We start from the raw sequence: 19,419 nt of genomic DNA on the forward strand, positions 1-19,419 counted from the left end.
TCAGAACTGCCAGGCCCCAGGGGGGCAGGGGTCTTGCTCACCTTGTTAATCGCTGCTTCTTCAATGCTAAACACCAAGAAAACCTTCAATCAATGTGTGAATGAAGGGCTCGCGCCAAGGGATCCAGGCCTGTGTTCAATTCACCCTTTCCCTTTTAACATCTCCTAACCCATAGCAAAGCAGATGTGACCCCGAACTCTTCATCAGTGCAGGAACATAGTAGTGCCCTGGAACTCAAGATCAAAATGGCGTCCCCAATCATAAGACAACAGCATGTTGAGAATGTTTCTGTTGCTTAGAAGTCATGTCTACCCGGCCGGGTGCGGTGGCTCACGCCTGTAATCCCAGCACTTTGGGAGGCCAAGGCGGGCAGATCACGAGGTCAGGAGACTGAGACCGTCCTAGCTAACATGGTGAAACCCCGTCTCTACTAAAAATACAAAACATTAGCTGAGCGTGGTGACGGGTGCCTGTAGTCCCAGCTACTCGGGAGGCGGAGGCAAAAGAATGGCGTGAACCCGGGAGGCAGAGCTTGCAGTGAACCGAGATCGTGCCACTGCACTCCAGCCTGGGTGAGAGAGCAAGACTCCATCTCAAAAAAAAAAAAAAAAAAGAAAAGAAAAGAAATCATGTCTACCCAACATATATAAAAGGCAGCGCTGGGGACCACATCATGATATGAGCTGAAATTTCAGCCTCAAACATACAAAGGGCAAAATTCAGTAGAAGTAAAAGGGACAAATTAAGAGACTTACAAACCTAGACTCATCATCTGTATTTGCTACTTGATGCCTGAGAGAGCATAGGCAAAAAACATATCTCCATCTGTATCAGTCATCTTATCTTTAAAATGGGCACAGTCATCTGCACTTAAACTTGTTGTCACAAAGAAAAGGGACAACATTGATCAAGTGTTTAGCAAATTTCACGGCACTTAGCACTCAAAAATTAATCATAACTATTGTTATATTTATAAAAATGAAATAGCCTTTAATTTTTGTGGTTCATAGTTTTTCCCTTGGAAATAGACTCACAAAAGTGAAAAAATAAGGTTACAAAATGTCATGTAGAAAGGACTCTCATTTCTGCCAGGGAACACACACACACACACACATACACACACACAGTGTGTGTAAACATATACTCTGTGTGTGTGTGTATATATATATGTATATATGAGGGAGGGTGGTGTGCATATAAAGTCTGGGAGGATATTCTCCAAAGAATTAACAGGAACTTCCTCTGGGAGATGAGTTTGTGGTTGATTTTAATTTTATTACGTTTGCTTGACTGTATTTTCTAACATGACCTTACTAGTCATAAAGTAGGTGATGGGGGAGAGGAACTAACATTGAAAAGAAAAATGGGAGAGAGGAGCTAACATTGAAAAGAAAAAAGAAAGAAACTAGAGACCGTCCTAGCTAACATGGTGAAACCCCGTCTCTACTAAAAATACAAAACATTAGCCAGGCGTGGTGACGGACGCCTGTAGTCCCAGCTACTCGGGAGGCTGAGACAGAAGAATGGCGTGAACCCGGGAGGCAGAGCTTGTATCAGTCATCTTATCTTTAAAATGGGCACAGTCATCTGCACTTAAACGTGTTGTCACAAAGAAAAGGGACAAGAAAGCGTGGCATATGCATACTCCCAGTTGCAGGTCTTTCGGTCTGTTACTAAATTTGGCCCTCCCTTGGGTTTTGGCAGGATTTTTTACTCAAATCTCCACCTTGGCTGATGTGCAGGAGAATGTCATGGAATACCTTCACGTGCTCAGCCGGCCCAAAGTCATCGACCAGGAGCATGATGTGGTGTGGACTGAAGCTTACATCGACAGCACTGTGAGTCCACGGGGCCCTGGAAAAGAGGCTGAGCTTTACCCCCATCCCTAAATTGTGTTAATTCTAGAACATAGCAACTGTATCACTCGTATTTTTTGGGTTCAGTGGCACTTTTCTTGATTGTATGTATAGTGTTGATCACCTTGACAAGCAAAGTTGGTGAATAATCATAATGTACTAGAAAGTATGACATATACTTCAGAAAGGTAGCTGGTCTGTGCAAAAGAAATCACGTTTTGCTTGTGTCTTTTCTAGTTACTTCTATGCTGCTTTTTCACATGTGTTCAAATTCTGTAAGTGTAGCAATGATTACAAGCATTCTTAGATTCTGTCCTCACCATATGTGAGCGCTAGTCCTGGCAATGAATCTTTGTGTCTCAATTGGGAATGTAACCAAAGCTCAGCTCTAATAATGAATTGGGGCCACCATGGAGGCTGCAGTTGCATTTTCTTCCCATGCATAAGTGAGAATATGCTTGAATGGTGGTTCAGTAGGCACTTGATTGTTGTTTGAACTCTGGCCATGGGCCCATTCTAAAGCCGAATTCTAAGCAGCAGATTCTGATGCCGAATTAGCTGAAAAGGAGGAGCTTTGCCAGTCATCAAGTAATGGCTCAATGGCCGGGTTTCTTATGTAATCTCAGGGTGATTTTTCATAGTGATAATGAGTCTGATGGGAGTGGTGTTTTTCATTTATTGATTGTAAATGTTCTTACAGGGCCTCTCTCCAGTCATTTTTGTTGGGATTAACATCACATTAATCACTGTAACCCAGACACAGCTGTCCTCCAGAGTGATCTCGATGGCTGTCATGGGTCAGCTTTTTTCTCCCTGGGCTCTCTCATTCCTGCTGCACTTCTGGCAGCTGCAGGCAAACTCAGGGCAGGAAAAGCATGTGGGAACTCATTTCAGGGGACACCATGACACAGGCCAGGCCACAGCAGCCTGCCCCGTCTCAGTCTTAAAGTATGCAATGCAGCCCTGGAAATACGAGTGTATCTCCTTGTCAAAAAGGGAGACTCCTTCCCCAGGAAAAGTCATCTTGAATAAAGATAGATGTTGATCTGAAAAGCCTTCTCCGATGCCGGGGAGACTGTGAGCTTTTATCAGCTTGAGTCTGTCCCCAGTTTGGTTTTAAATCATGGAAACAAAATGAGCTGCCCCATTTATGTTGGCACCGTATTAACAATAGCAACCATGGTGATAACTTCATCTCTTCTTATATGTTGTTGGGTAAGGCAGGAAAAATAGGAGTAAGGAGGAGGAGGAGTGTGGCTAGCTAGTATTAAAGTAACCAGATCACTCAGTGGTTTTGTGTACTACAAACCCCAAAGAGCCAGTTTGATCAGTCATTTTGTTTGTTTCATCAATTTAAAAAATATATAAGACACATTTTCTATAATTAAAACGTGGTAGTAGCACCTGGATAGACAGATCAGTAGAGTAGAAGGTCCAACAAAATCAACTACATATGGGGATATAATATATAATAGAGGTGACGTCTCAGATCAGTGGGGCTAAGATGGGCTTTGTAACAGATGCTTTTGGGAAAATCAGAGCCATTTAGAGAAAAGTAGAATTAGTTCAGTCTTCACATCATACCCAAGGAAGAAATCCAAGTGGATCAGACGTCTAAATTGTAAAACATGAAACCATTACAAGCACTAGAAGAAAACCTGGGTAAATTTCTTTGTGACCTGCATTCTGGGAAGACTTTCTAATAATGACTGCAAAATCTACAGGCAATAAGGAGAAAGATAAATAAGTTTGACTACTTAAAATAAGAATAACAACAAAAAAATTTTGTAAGCCAAAAACACATCATAAGCAAAGCCAAAAGACAAATGATAAAATAGGAGAAAATATTTGTGACATATAGCACACATGAAGAATTAATAATCTCCAATATATAAATAACTTTTTTAAATTGAGGAGAACCCCCCAAAATTGCTATAGGAACAAAATGAGCAAAAAAACTGACAATTCACAAAAAAGAATAAAAAATAGCTTTTAAACATAAGAAAAGATGTACAACTTCATAATAAGAAAAATGCAAATTAAACTATAATGAGATACCATTTCTCACCCATCAGAGTGGCAAAAACTAAAAGCTTAACCATGCGCTCTGTTGGTGAGGCTATGGGAAAAGGGACAGTCTTATTCACTGATTGTGGGAATGCCAAATGGGGCAATCTCTATGGAGGTTAATTTGCATTTACCCTTTGACCCAGCAAACTTCTAAGAATTCAACCCTGTAGATGAACCTCTAACAGCACAAAAATATATATGCACAAATTTGTTCATTGCAGAATAGCTTGTAATTTCAAAATATTGGAAGTTACTTCAATGCCCAAACATAAGAGATTGAATAGACTATGGCACCTACACCTAATGGAGTCAATATTAAAAACAAGAATGAGAATGACCTTTATTAGTTGATAGAGAGTGGTTTACAGAATATACTTCTAAGTAAAATGAGCAAAATCACATATAGCATACTACTTTTTGCAAGAATTATATATAGCATACTACCTTTTATATAAGAAATGCGAAAAGAAGATAGATGTGTAATTACTTATTTTACAAAAAAAAAGAAGCAAAAACAAGAAACAGAATAAACCACAAACCAACAGAACTGGTTACCAACAGAACTATCATTCCCTTCCCAAGCCATCTCCTCTGCACCACCTCCCACATCTTGTTAGCGTCCATTGGCAGACCTTTGTCCTACATCTTGTTAGGATGTGGGAGGTGGTGCAGGGCTTGGGGAGAAAATGACATATCTCTGAGTATACCTTTTTGCACAGTTTTGACTTTTGAAAGCATATTAATGTTCTATGTATTCAAAAATTAAACAAGACTGGGGGAAAATTAAAAGTGAATTCAAACAGAAGAAAATGAATCCAATAATATTGCAAGTGAATAGCAAAATTTCTAAGAAAGGGAGGAAAAAAAGCTTTAGAATATAGTAGTACACACAATATTAAATTTTGAACACAATACTTTCATTATCTACCCCTCTATCTAGGGAGGAAAAAAAAACTGCAAATAAATTCTAAACTCCATTTGGTGTCATTTGTGGTAATATGGTTACAGCAATTCTGAATCTATTTTGTGAGTATGGTGGGATTGGGCAAATGTGTAAATGCTGAAGACAGGGGATCTGCCTATGGGATTAGACTTGATTGAAAAATCCCAACTCTGTCCTTCGAAAGGACCTACAAGCAGTGGCACCCAAGTAGCAATGAGCCCATCCAGTACCCAGATTCTGGCTTCTAAAAAACAGTCCCCACTAAGAGGAGCCAGGGACCCTTAGAGTAATTGCTTATTCTAGGGCTGCAGCAGAGAAGGTACCAAATAGTAATAATGATGATGACTATAATAATAATAAGCCTGGCATATTTTGTGCCAGAAACTAAGGAAGTGCTCAAAACAATAATGTGGTCATGTCAAAAGGACACAGGATCAGCATGAAGAGGCTCTCATTGGTCAAATCTGGGACAATTTGAGCATCAAAATAAGGAATGAAAATAATGGCTTGTAACTTGTTGAATAAAACAGAAATCCACAAGTCCTTATGGATAATAAATAACTAAACAAATCCCAAACAGATGAACCAGATAGGTAAGTAAGTGGGTGAGAAGGGTCCAGTGTACAATGGAGTGCTGACTGGTAAATGAGGAGGGAGTGATGGAGTTGGAAAATCACTATTTTGCAACCATTTTGGTAAAGACCAGTTAGGGCAAAGGTCTGTCAGTAGATGCTAAATCTAGGGGGAAAGTTTGATGATGAGCAGTGTATTTTTATGATCTCAAAATGCTTCCCTAGACTTTTCATTAGTCATGAGGGGGAAAAAGTAGCACCTGAACAGTGGGATACCATGTACACTGTCTTAGTATACTATATATTGGATGAATCTCAGCAACATCTTGAGTGGGCCCTCAAAATTAGCATCACCAATGGAGAAGCAGATGGACATTGTGTGCCTGCAGAGAAAGACACATCACACTCGTGTATTGTTTTGACCAGGGACACATAACCTGACGCTCACGGCAGATATAAGCTCATGAAGCAGATACAGCTTTGCATTAATACGATGTCTTGCTTTAGGTAATGTTCATCACTTAAATCGGTCGTTACATTAGATTTGCTAATTACATACAGATACAGGAAGTTAGAGGGAGAACCCATTGCTACTCAAGCTTTTGCACTAAAGAACTTTTGTGACCACAGAGCCAAAGTAGATGGTCTGGGGCAGATCTGGGTATGTAGTTATAGAGGAAAGTCTCTGAAGTCTTTTGCTTTATCTTAAACATTCGCATAAAATTTACATTCTGTGCCATAGTCATTCTTATTTACTTTAAAATAAAATAATATTTCAAGTGGCCCATTATTAAGTAAACTTTGTATGCCAAGATGACAAAGCTCATTTATTCTACTTCTTAAAGAACTTTTTGAGGTTCATAAAACTAAACCCACAGAATCAGGTTATCCCTAAAATGATAGCCAACATTGTTGCTCTGCTTCCCAAGGTTCTGTTGCTGTATCTTTGCAAATTGCCCTGATAAATAGATCTCCTGGTAGAATGTTCTAAGGGTTCCTTCTCTTCGTGGTGTTGAGCAACCTGTCAGGCCAGGAGGGACACTGGGGAGTCTGTCTTCCTCTTTCTTAGGTCTGCTGGGTGAAGAGAAGGCAGCTGCTGCTTCAACAGGTACCTCTTACCAGGAAGCAGCAGTTTCTTCCAGCTCTTCATCTGGACCTGGATTCTGCCAGGACACAAACAAACAACCACCACCAAAAAAACCCCATCATTTATATGGGATCAAAATATGATTCATATGGTGAACTCGTCTGCAGAGTCTAAATTCTGAGATGCTCACCAACTTTGGAACCACCCAGAAGATCAAAGGGGAGATGAGCAATTTTGAATTCATGACTGTCCTGACACATCCAGGACAGTTCCAAGCCAGCATTACCCTAAGGTGACCCAGCTTGCAGTAATGAAAGAGACTAGACTCCAGGAGCACTTGGCATTAGGGCTGGTGATTGACTCCATTTTAGTAACCTGATGTTTTGTTGGTATTGGTAGCTCTGGAATTTTTTTTTATTATTATTTAAGCATAGTTATCATCTACCTTAGTTTATTTACTAAGGGCACTGGATTTAGATTAGAACAACATCCCAGGTTTGAGTTGCATGCCTTCTCCATATTCGCTCTGTGACTTTCAGCCAGTTACTTAGCCTCTTTAAGTCTGGTTTTCCTCATTTCTAAGATAAGAATACGACCTGCCTTCCAGGGTTCACTCTAAGGATTAAATGTCTATGCATGGTGTGAATGCAGTAAATACTATTTATTGTCATTTCCCAATTTTAGGAAACCTAGTGTGAGTGTATTTCCCGGGCTGAGGGAAGTTTTAAAAAATACTGGATTCTCCTTTCTTTGAGCTGGGTCTCACATAGTAACTACAACATGATTGATACCATATTCATAATAGAACTTGGTAGTTAAGTCTGATGAGTATCTTGGAAAACGTTGTTTGTTTAAAGATACTCTTTAATTCTTTGGAATTCATTTGGCTGTAATTATGTGCTGTGAGCCAGGCACTAATGTCTGGGGGTTGGTGCCTGGGTCAGTGTCCCTAGAAAACATTGGTATTGTGCTGCACTAGCCAGGCAAAACCTTTCACCCCTAACACCCTTACTGAGGAGAGCCCTTGCTGAATTACACAAGGAAAGGGAAATATGGTAGCAGCCCTCTTCACCCTTTGCCCATTTGCCCCAAAAATACTTGCTGCCGACAGTTATGGCTGCAGCGGGTAACCTGAGATAACTTTGCCAAGAAGTATCTCACTTTTATTATCATTTTTCTATAAATATTCTATAAGGAGAATGATGTCTTCTGTTTCCCAAAACATTCTGTTTTTAGTAGTGGTATTTACATTTACAAAATATAGTAATTCTTGATCGCTAAAAATGTCAAATCCTAGAGAATATTGCATTCCTACACATGATGTTAACATCATTCTCAAACAGTTGTTGGCCGAAGATTCATTTGATGAATCTGATTTTTCCAGAATAAGCGATTCTGATGATTCAGACAATTCTGATGTTAGTTCTGTTTTAGAAATAATTCCAAGAACAGTTTTTATATTTTATTTTCACATTGAAAATCAGTCAGATTTGCCTCAACCTCAAAAACCGTGTTTATGCAAAATTAAATTAGTGCCGGCAGCGAGCTATACTTTTTTTTTTTCTAAACGGAAAAAGGGTTAACTGGCCACAGTTTAAACTGGCTCAGTGTCAGTTAAGCACCCTTGGCAATGCATCCATTTGTGCATGTCGCCCATAGCACCCTGGACACATGATCTGGAAGGCCATTCTGGTGCATGAAGCATATGTCTGTTCCCCATGCCTGAGTTGCAAAAGCTTACTTGAAGTCAGTTGTCTTCATTCCCAAACCCATTGATGCCAGTGGTAATTTTATCATAATTGTATAAATGAATTAAATATTAGTTAAACCAACACATTTTAAGTATGAAAAGAAAGTCATTGCTTCTGTGAATCTATAAATGAATGCCTTGGAAAGACTCTAAAGAAAGTTGCTAAAAAATTACCACTGTGTTGAATATGGGCAAAGCAACCATAAAAAACCAAGGAGGAAAAAAAACATCTTCCCTGCATTCAGAGAAAATTGATACTTAATTTTTCTTTCTTTCTTTCTATAGGGTAATTTTCCTTGATTTGTTTGTGTCATCCTTGGTTGATGTGGTGGATCTCAGGGCTGGGTTAGTGTCTGCTTTTTGTCTTGTTGTCTCTTAGTGGCCTCGGGCAGCTGTGTACTCCAAGAAGGAGAACAGATCTTTCCAGACACAGAGAGGGGCCGCTAATTGGTGTGTGAGCAGCTGTGATTTCCAGCTAGAAACAACCAACGCACTCCCGTTATGTGGGTCAGCATCGCCTGTATGGCTCTGCTAGTTCTCTACTGCCCTTTAACAAATCAGCACAGACTCAGTGGCTTTAAACAACACAAGTGTATCATCTCCAGGTTGCCATGGATCAAAAGTCTCAGCGCAAGTTAGGTGGATCCTTAGCTCAGGCACTCACAAGGCTGCAAGGAAGTGCTAGCTGCACTGCAGGTCTCATCTGCAACTCAGGGGCCTCCCCCAAGCTCATTCAGCTTGTTGGCAGAATTCAGTTCTGTGCCCTCATAGGACTGAGTTCCCATTTTCTTGCTTGCTGTCAGCTGGGGACCACTCCCAGCTCCCAGAGGCCACCCAAAGTTCCTTGCCACGTGGCCCCTGTAGGCTGTCACACAATGCTGTTTGTTTTCCTCCAGCCCAGCAAAAACACATCTCTCCGATGCTTCACCTTCCCTTAAAAGCTTCTTCCATTAAGTCAGGCTGACTCAGGATCATTTCTTTTTAAATTAACTCCAAGTCAATTGATTAGTAATCTAATTATATCAGGGATATCCCATCAGCTTACACTCAAGGAAAGGGAATTTGATGGGGCATGTACTTGGGGCAGAAATCTTGGGGGCTATTTTTGAATCTTGCCTACCCCAATAGCCTGTGTCCATGCGGTCTGGTCTGAGAGGGAAAGATAATGCTGGAAGAATATGCAACCATATCTCCTGCAAACTGTCAAGAGAAGGTTTTAGGATAGCTATGTCCATTCTTCATCATAACATTTCTACTTACCACTGATGTTTCCCAGAGGAGCCTGGTTCTCTTTGTTATATTGCAGTCTGAAAGAAGCTATGATTCCTTTAGGAATCAGAAGACCTGTGACCCTGCTGATATATATTATTTCTACTAAATACTAAGGAAGTAGGTAAGTATTTGTTGACTATCTAGTACGTTTGGACACTTGTACCCAAAAGATGGCTTAATGTGGTCTGACTCTTCTTTCTCTGTAATTATCTGGGTAGTTAAGGAAAAGGAATTCCTCTTTGCTTGACTCATCAGTTTTTGTGGCTGAAAACCCAGCAACAATAAATATAATTATAAAACTGATTTAATGCTTAAATAAATAGCTTAAAAATGACCCATGAGTATGGTGCTTTCCCTATTATACATTGATTCATAGTTTAGGTTCTGGACAAGTTCAAGATAAAAGTTTAACTGTGAACAGAAGCTGAGTTTGGGTTCTTGCACATGAGAGCCAGCCATTGCATTTAACCAATTCTAGAATCAGAAACTGACAAAACTTCCTTTCAGGGCCCATTCTCCCTGCTTGTTGCTACCAGTCTGATTAAATATTCTGTTTCCTGCTTGGCTGTTCTGTTCAATTTGTTTTCCTGGTGAAACCCAAATAAATGACTTAATGTTAACAACATTAATTATGTTTAATCTAATAAGATCTCATGTATTAATTGACAAAACAGCAAACACCAGAATTCTGAAATTCATAGGCCTCTCATCTGAATACAAGTCATGCATAGTCATTATCTCTTAGGTGCAGAGCAAAAAGTCATTAACAATGGAATTTGTTCCATTTTAAAAGCAAATGACTTGTGCTTTGGAGTTGGGTCTTAATCAGCTTGGGAATGCTATTCAACTTGCTGTGCAGGGTAGAACCAGTATCAAATCAAGGAAGCATCAGCATTCCTGATCAGCCCCTCCAGGGGAGTTTACACAGACCACAGTGACACGCAGAAGGGAAGCAAAGAAATGTTTTAGAAACAGTGGGAATGTGACCATTTAAAATAATGAGAATTCATTATCAAGCCCTCTTGCCCCTCCCATTTGCCGGTAATGCAATTCAGTAGGCAATTTGTAGGAACTTTTCAAACCAATTTAGTTGCATTTGCAAATTGGACCTGTATCTCTCCTCCTCACCCCCCACTAAGTTCAACTTGGAGAAAACACTTTGCATTTGATAAATAGCACATTTGTTTCAGTTTCCCATCTAGGAATGGCACCTAGGCCATTTAGGAGTCGTTTGGGTGATTACTTTAAGCTCTTACTCTTACTGCCTAGAAGCAATTAAACAGGGTCAAAGCCATACTAAGGATGTTGTTGGGCTTGGAAATGGAATTTACAGTATTTTTCCAAGACACTGCTGCATATCAAAGAAGTTCAAATCGTCAAAACAAAGAGACACATGTAAAGAGAAACATAAACCATCCTGCTGGGTTGTGGAACAGAGAATGCCATCTGCATTACATGGCAAGGAGGAAACTGATTATGTTGGGACCTCTATTTCATAGCAGATGGGTTCATTAAATTTAATAGCCTCCAGAGCCTTTAGAAACCGTGTTAAAAACATGTGGAGCATGCTGTGACACTTCACTTCTGGCCCCACAGTCATTATAACTCTGGCACAGACTATAAATATTACGGTACTTTATTTCCATTGAAACAGATTACTATTATGAGTATTTTTTCCAGGAGATGTTAAAAATATGAGTGTATTCCTGATTTTTGGTACCACTTATATCCATCCAAATATTTTCCTCTTCCATTTGATTCTAGAGTTTTCTATTAAACAAATTTTTTTTCTGAGCTCAACCTTGTTTTTTATTTTGAGTTGGTATTATAAAACTATGAATTGATGATATAAAAATATTAACTTCAGAAAAGATGTCGTAACACTCCATATGTATGACTGTCAACTAGTAGAAAAGCTTAGGGCTAAAAATGAAAATGATTTCTAGATTTCAGGTGTTTATTGTTGTTTCTACTTTTATGGATTAATGATTTGCATCTGTCTGTAATGAAAGAACAGCCGATATCCTCTGCCATATACAAATGGATAAGAGCATCTAGCCTGAATAATCATACAGCATGATAGATTATTCAGCACTCTTTGTTTACAAGTCACAGCTTCCAGTACAAAGTGGCAGTGGTCAAAAAGGCAATTTGATGATTCTTGGAACCAGGATGTCTATGCAGTTCTGTCTTGAGGCGTGACTAGATTCAGGGGTTGTATTGGTTTCATCTCACATTGCTATTAATATAAATAACTACCCGAGACTGAGACTGGATAATTTATAAAGAAAAGAGGTTTAATTGACTCAGGTTCCAGAAAGCATAGCTTGTATAGAAAGCATGGCTGAGGAGGCCTCAGGAAACTTAGTCATGGGGGAAGGCAAAGGGAAAGCAGACATATCCTACATGGCTGGAGCAGAGGAAGAGAGAGAGTGGGGAGGTGCTACACACTTTTAAACAATCAGATCTCGTGAGCACTCACTGTCAGGAGAACAGCAAGGGGGGATGTCAGTCACCTCCCAGCAGGCCCCTTCTCCAACATTGGGGGTTACAATTTGACACAAGATTTGGGCGGGTACATAGACCCAAACTGTATTATTTTGACTTGCTCTTTGACTCTTTTTTTTTTTTTTTTTTTTCGTGGAGTCTCACTGTCACCCAGGCTGGAGTGTAATGGCACAATCGTGGCTCACTGCAACCTCTGCCTCCTGGGTTCAAGTGATTCTCCTGCCTCAGCCTCCTGAGTAGCTGGAATTGCAGGTGCCTGCCACCACACCTGGCTAACTTTTTGTATTTTTGGTAGAGACAGGGTTTCACCATATTGGCCAGGCTGGTCTCGAACTCCTGACCTTGTGATCTGCCTGCCTCAGCCTCCCAAAGTGCTGGGATTACAGGTGTGAGCCACTGCTCCCGGCCACTGTTCCTTGACTCTTATTGGCTTAATTCCCAGACAGGATTGCTCTACATGGTGCCAAAAATGGCTCTACTGTTTTTGGTATCTAACATAATGTTAACTTTCATTACGTTTATAACCCTTAATTTGTTTGCCTTTCAGCATTTATATTGAGCTTATGATAGATAGGCCTGTTTGAGTCACAGCCAAACATTGAGAGATAAGATGGACCTTTGACTTAATGGCCTGAATCTCATGGAGTGAGGAGAAATCAATCCAAAAGGAAACTGATCCTGGGAAGACTGAGAAGTACCAGAGTCCTGCACAGAACTTGTTGGTAGAATCTGAAACCAGTCCATGTCTAAGATCATGTACCATATCAGCAGGGTATTAATTATGATACCATATTGTTAAGCTACAGAGCCCTTTAGTTAAATGTCTTTGTGGACCCTTTCATATAAAGCACATAGAAGCAGAAGTCCTCTGGTAGGCATTGGGAAATGCAGACAGGAAGCCCAGTTGCTTGGCCATATCCCAGGGAGGCTCTGAAGCATTGTTTCCATCTTTCCTGGCACTGCAGAGCCTAGGTAGTATTCTAAGTAATCAGGTGTCAACCTCTAAGAATAGTAGTATAGGATTCTCTGCTTGTGGATTCTCTGTTGTACCCTTAAGTTTACAACAGAGTGCTGGGTTGAGTCCAGTTAGGAAAGATGGCTGTGGGAATTGGGAGGTTGTGTCTGTATTCAAAGATCAAATTGAGGAAGTTATTATAGTAATATGACTATATTATCATATTTTGGCCTTATTGTTCTTCATCACTTCTGATGATCAAACACTGGCTCATTGTACTTCTGTCACCTCTTAGAAAGCATTGGCTCTAGGCAAGAGAACCCACTAAAGCTGGGAGAAATTTACTGGATGGCTTAGGGGCAGCCCCAGGAGGGACAAGGACCATCAAGAGCAAGAAGCCACCAAGAACAAATGACTACTCTTTCTGTTCTTTCTTCCTTCTTCCTTTGTGCTTTCTTCATGTCCCTCCTACCTGCCGCCCCCAAATCATGGGTGAAACATGGTCTCCTGGTCTCCTCCAAGTCCTGACTTTACATAATGCCCCAGTTTAAATCCAATAGGGATGAAATCAGTGTGTGTGTATCTGTATCTGAGTTTACATTTCTTAGCGAATTATATACACAACTCACTCTAGCCCTTGATTCCATTGAGGTCAGATGTCCATCATTTATACAATCAGTTATGGCCCAGAAGGCCAAGGGATAGAAACAGATCAGCCAGGGCTATGGATAACATTTTCTAAGAAAGAGGTCTGGAGGCTGGCTGCAGTGGCTTATACCTGTAATTCCAGCACTTAGAGAGGCTTAGGCAGGAGAATTGCTTGAGCCTAGGAGTTGGAGATGAGCCTGGGCAACATAGTGAGACACCCCATCGCTATAAAAAATAAATTGAAGAAATCAATCAGGCACAGTGGAATGTGCCTGTGGTCCCAGCTACTCGGAAGGCTGAGGTGGGAGGATCACTTGAGCCCCAGAGATCAAGGCCGCAGTGAGCCATGACTGCACCGCTGCACTCTAGCCTGGGCAACAGAGTGAGACCCTGTCTCCAATTTAAAAACAAAACAAAACAGCAACCAAACAAAAACAAAACAGCAAAACAAAACAAAATAGTAACAACAACAAAAGAGGCCTGGATAGGAGGAAATGCCTAGAGTCTGAAGGAGTTGGCGTTTCTAGACCTCTGTCTTTCTGTCTTGAGGTTTCTGTAAGTTACAGCCTAGCTGGGCTCTGATCCTAACTCCCAGGAGTTGGTCTTCTTTCCTGTTCTCTGAGCCCCAGGCTCACATCCTCCTTTCAGCCCCAGTGGACCCAAGTGTCCCCGCAGCCTCCCCCTGGCCCCACATCCTGGAGGATGCTGCCCTTCCTCCATACACTATCCCTGCTGTGTGGGTGGTGGGAAGCCCCCTCCCTTGTGCCTTCTGAGAGCTGAGGAAGATATTTTGGCCAACACAACCAAATTTGTACTGCTTTTCCTCCACTTCGTGGCCTAGATATTTGGGTAACTTAAGTTCTCAGAGCTGATTCTCATGCTTTGACATGGTTTAGACTAAAATGAACACATTCCTCTTATTACCAGCATGAAGAACAATTAAAATAATCCCAGAGAATCAGCCTGTGGTTTGATATCAGCTGCCAGTTTCTCTTCTGTTACTGTACACAGGATTTTCTCCATGCGGAAGGTTTCATTCTTTCACCTTTACTCCATAAGAATCAGTGTGCCAAATATAAATGTATTGTCTGTGAGGCCGTGGCACAAAGACACCATAGGTAAGAACATTTCACCTGACTTGGCCTCTTAGCCTGCTTCTGTTTAAAAGTAGAAGAGAATCACTCTTGCCTCCCCTGCTTTCATGACCTTTCACACCCACTTGTGAGTGAGGTGGCCATTTAGGGCTCCTCCTAACCTTACTCTGTTGGTGACACATGCTCTTATTAGATGTACAGAGCAGACATGACTCAATCTGTCTCTCAGTGCAAGGTCCTTAGGGGAAATTTCTCTCTTGTTCTGAACAAAGAAAGGAAAAGCAAAGCCAGTAGTTTATTCAGGCAAAAGGAACATGGTTTTAAATCAATTTTCATTTTGTTTAATCTAAAAATCTGGAACATCAACATCTTTTCTGGTTGATAGAAACAACTATTAAACACTCTTGTCATTGATTTCTCTTCTGAAGTGATCAAATTAAAGGCAGCCCAAGATGAAGCAAGGCTGGAGTACTCATCCTACAGTCTGTTTCTCTGTCACTTAGCCAACTGTGCAAGGAGCAGTTGTTTCCATGGAAAGATCCTTCCTTTGAGGAACATGGGGTTCAATGGACCCTCATGGTATTCCAATAGCAGGGACCAGTGGGAAACACTGTCCACACACCTTATAAGGGCAGGGACGTCTTGAGACCACATTAGATGACTTTTTCTGTCTGCCTCTGGAAAATATTTGAAGACCCAATTTGAAAAGGTTTAATAAATAATTGAGTTATTGTAATTGTCAACTAATAAGTTAGAGAATCTAAAGGCTCACTGCTGGCCTAAGTAGGATCACCACTGGCTTAAAACCCTCCAGGGGAGCCTAAATTCAAAGCATTTGAAGCCCTTGATGACCTGACTCCAGTGAACGTCTCAGTCTTCTCTTTCAACATGGTGGAAGACAAAGGGGAAACAGGCACATCCTACATGGCTGGAGCAGGAGCAAGAGAGAGAGTGGGGAGGTGCTACACATTTTTAAACAACCAGATCTCGTGAGCACTCACTCACTGTCAGGAGAACAGCAAGAGGGGACGTCTGCACCCATGATCCAATCACCTTCCAGTAGGCCCCTTCTCCAACATTGGAGGTTACAACTTGAATGAGGCCTTTCCCCATTCCGTGCCCCCAGCCAGCCTTACCCTGCTCACACATTTATAGTCTCTAGAACCAACCCTGTATTCTCTCACACCTAGACCACTGCACCTGCTGTTCTCTCTGCAGGAAGTGGCCTCTTCCTCCCACACCATTCAGAAGCCTCTGGGCTTATCCTTTGTCTCAGTTTCATCATCTCCTCTGACCTCCTTGGATGAACCTCCAGTCTAGAGTGGGGCATTGATGGCATGTTTCCAAAGCATGTAGCACCATCCTAGAACTTCTTGTACTATTATATTAAGAAGTCCAAATTAACTTTTTCCCACTGAACTTTAAATTCCTTGAGGAGAGAGATGGTGTCTGGTTCACTGTCGCATCCTCGGTATATGATGAGACACTTAGTAGGTATATGTATAGAATCAGGTGTATAAATCTCATAGACTCAGAGATCCAAAGGTTGGAGGGCATGTGAAAATATCTACATTTGATAGCTGTTAGATAAGAATGGCATCATCTCCAACATTTCACTCAGCATGTAGCATCCTTGGCATCATCTCCAACATTTCACTCAGCATGTAGCATCCTTGCTCAAGGCCATCTTCATTAGGCGTATGATGATTGGATGCATCTTCACCATGGGACTGGGCTTCTCTGTCAGGTACCCAGCACCACCAATCCGACAAAGATTTTGCCACATTCATCAAAAAGGTCTGAATTCATGTGTTCATGGTTTGAGGAGCTAGGATAATGGTCTTCTGACATATCAGCTCTGTCATTATTAAGATAAAATTGATGTTACTTTTGTCCACTGTTATAACAGAAGGGCTTTTTTTTTTCTTTTTTAGACAGAGTCTCCTTCTGTTGCCCAGGCTGGAGTTCAGTGGCACAATCTCAGCTCACTGCAACCTCCACCTCCCAGGTTCAAGTGATTCTCCTGCCTCAGCCTCCCAAGTAGTTGGGACTGCAAGGCATGTGCCACTACACCCAGCTAATTTTTGTATTTTTAGTAAAGATGAGCTTTCACCATGTTCAACAGGCTGGTCTTGAACTCCTCACCTTAGGTGATCCACCCACCTTGTCCTCCCAAAGTGCTGGGATTACAGGTGTTAGCCACCACGCCTGGCCCAGAATGGAATTTTTGAACAAGATTTTGGCAAGATCGGAATCAAATCTGGCTGTCGAGTATATAATGGGCATTCAAGAAATCCTTGAAAATAATCCCTTACAGTTGTACTTTTAATGTGCTTTTTTCTGTATTTCCCCCAAGTTCTTACCATGGTCAATAATGTCTCACCATTTCTGGCCATTCTCCCTCACTCTCAGAACATCAGCTGTGCTGGTCACTTTTTAGTTGCCTGAACAACCCAAACTCTCTTCCTCCCCTGGGCTTTTGAACATTCTTCTCCTTCTGAACTGGAAAGACTGCCCTGCTGCTCTGCTCCTCTACTGGGGAAGAGGCTTTTTTCCATGTTTCTTGTCTCAGCTAAAATGTGTCCATTGCCTTTCCATCTCAGGTCCCCTATAGGTTTTCTTCATAGAAATTATAATCTTCTAGAATTATCTTAATTAGGTGCTTTGAATTTTCCTTCTCTTTAAAAATTCTTGTTTTGTCTATCTCATGAACAGTAACATAAGGACCAGGGCAGTCTATGGTGTGTCTCTATAACCTGATACTGTGCCTAGCACAGAGTAAGTACCCAGGATGAATTCAGAGAGGCTAAGTGGCTTGTTCTCAGTCCTACCACCAGTCTTCACTGTGCACTACAGTTTGTTTGTTTCTGCCTGTCTACACTATACTTTTCCTAAAATGGTACAATGAGACCCCAATAATTACAGAAGAAACAATATAAAGAATATTGCTACAACATGGATGGTGGTACTAAGAGAGAGTCTAAAATATTGTCTCCAAAATGCATGTGTCATATTTATCTTTCCTTTTGAAAACCTAGCTGAATGATCAAGTTTAGGTCTGAAGCAACTGGTTGTTATGGATGCCACCTTCATCTAAGCAGCAGTTACTGATTTTGAAGGAAGAACAGGGACATTTGGGAGAAGAACAAGATTTCTGCAGTGCTCCTTTTCTGTGCATGTTGCTAAATGCAATATGTTGGGGAGAGGGTTGATTGCTTAAGGCATATTGTTTACACTGTATTACTTGGGTCTGATGGAAAAGTTCCTAACAGTGGTTTTCTTGCTAAAAATATGGTTTATGGGGGAAGTGTGGAATGTGATTTTTTGGTGGGACATCATCATGATTTAGGTGGACTCCAGAGAAACTTGATATTGGGAGAGGCCAGGAAAAATATGCAGGTCCATGAAGCTTCTTTAGCATTAGCCCTCAGTTCTTCATCATATTGTCAATGCTCTCTGCTTTTAATTACAATCCTTATTCAAGCCAAGCTAATTGCTCTGGGCCAGACTGGAAAGGAAAATTCCCAGAAAGCCTGATATCTTGATAGAATGGTAGTGAGTTTCCTGAAGAAGATGCTAAGCAATCCTTAATGAATTAGCATTTCAACTTTTGTAACAGTATACTAAAGGAATGGGGGGTTGGAATCATAGATTTTTGACAGCTGTTTGCCATCATAGCACTTGACAATCTGCTTCTTATTTAGTTTTCTGGTATGTAAAAGCATGAAATTCTCAAGAAGTATTGATCACTGTATGACAATACGTATATAACAAAACTGTATTGTATTGAAAAAACTTTCTTTTTAAAATGATTTTACTATTTGGTTACTAAAATGTGTAGGTCTTTTTATTTAGAAAATGTGGTTTTGTTAAACATAAGTTATTTAAAGGTTAAAATAATCTTAATTTTAACTATTAATGTTATTAAGAACAGATTTGCAAGCAAGTACAACTGAATGCAAACAGGAAGAAACTTGGAAAAGAAGATTAGTGACTGGGAATGCAGAGACACAGCAAGGGTTGTGCCTTGGCCACAGTACATACATTCACAGAGGCCCTTTGCTATATTAGCAGAGCCAGACATTTTTGTAAGGTCTGGTGATTTCCCCAGACTTCATGGAATCTAGATTAAGTCTACCAATTTCCCATTTCTCTGGAGATGATAATCCACCATAGCACTGAATTAGGAACACTCAGAATGTATGGGCTTGATGGTTCTCTTATTAAGCTGGATTGCCCTTCTCTGTCTGTAGGTGGTCAGCAAACAGGAGAGTCTACTCTTTGGCCATCAGTGTTCTAGGGACACTTGCAGAACCAGATGTAAAGTTACCTAGTTCAGTGGATACAAGACATCCACTGAGCTAAAGATTAGTCCCTATGCTGGCCAATAGGATAAGTTTTCATTTCTAGGAAATACAGCTTAAGTCCTTGCAGTGAACAATCCAAGCCAATTAGATAATTTGTACACGTTAAAATATTTTTAGTAGTTATTGGCATCCTCCAACCTTTAGCAGTGAGGCTGTAACAAGTCTTAGGCCGATTCTGCCATCTATGCAGATATTTATTACCAAGTATGCACAAAAGCCAACTGTTTTAAAGCTCAGGGAGGTTCCAGCTCTTTATCCTTTAGGTGTTCTGATGGCCCCTTGCATCAAAGCAAATGC

General features: G+C 40.8%; 1 protein-coding gene across 8 annotated transcripts in view; it reads left to right on the forward strand.

Annotated features, from left to right (window-relative positions):
• The window catches only part of CACNA2D3 (calcium voltage-gated channel auxiliary subunit alpha2delta 3), a 931,957-nt gene that overhangs the window by 631,918 nt on the left and 280,620 nt on the right, over positions 1-19,419 (forward strand). For all 8 annotated transcript variants that reach the window (XR_006695842.3, XR_010585145.2, XR_012431274.1 and 5 more), the window contains one exon: positions 1,705-1,838. Coding sequence is in view for 4 of the 8 variants with exons in the window: in XM_045384857.3 (XP_045240792.1) it covers positions 1,705-1,838 (134 nt within the window). In the remaining 4 variants the exon portion in view is untranslated. The remainder of the gene's footprint in view (positions 1-1,704; positions 1,839-19,419) is intronic.

This window comes from Macaca fascicularis, chromosome 2 (assembly GCF_037993035.2).
Source record: "Macaca fascicularis isolate 582-1 chromosome 2, T2T-MFA8v1.1".
NCBI classification, from domain to species: Eukaryota; Metazoa; Chordata; class Mammalia; order Primates; family Cercopithecidae; genus Macaca; species Macaca fascicularis.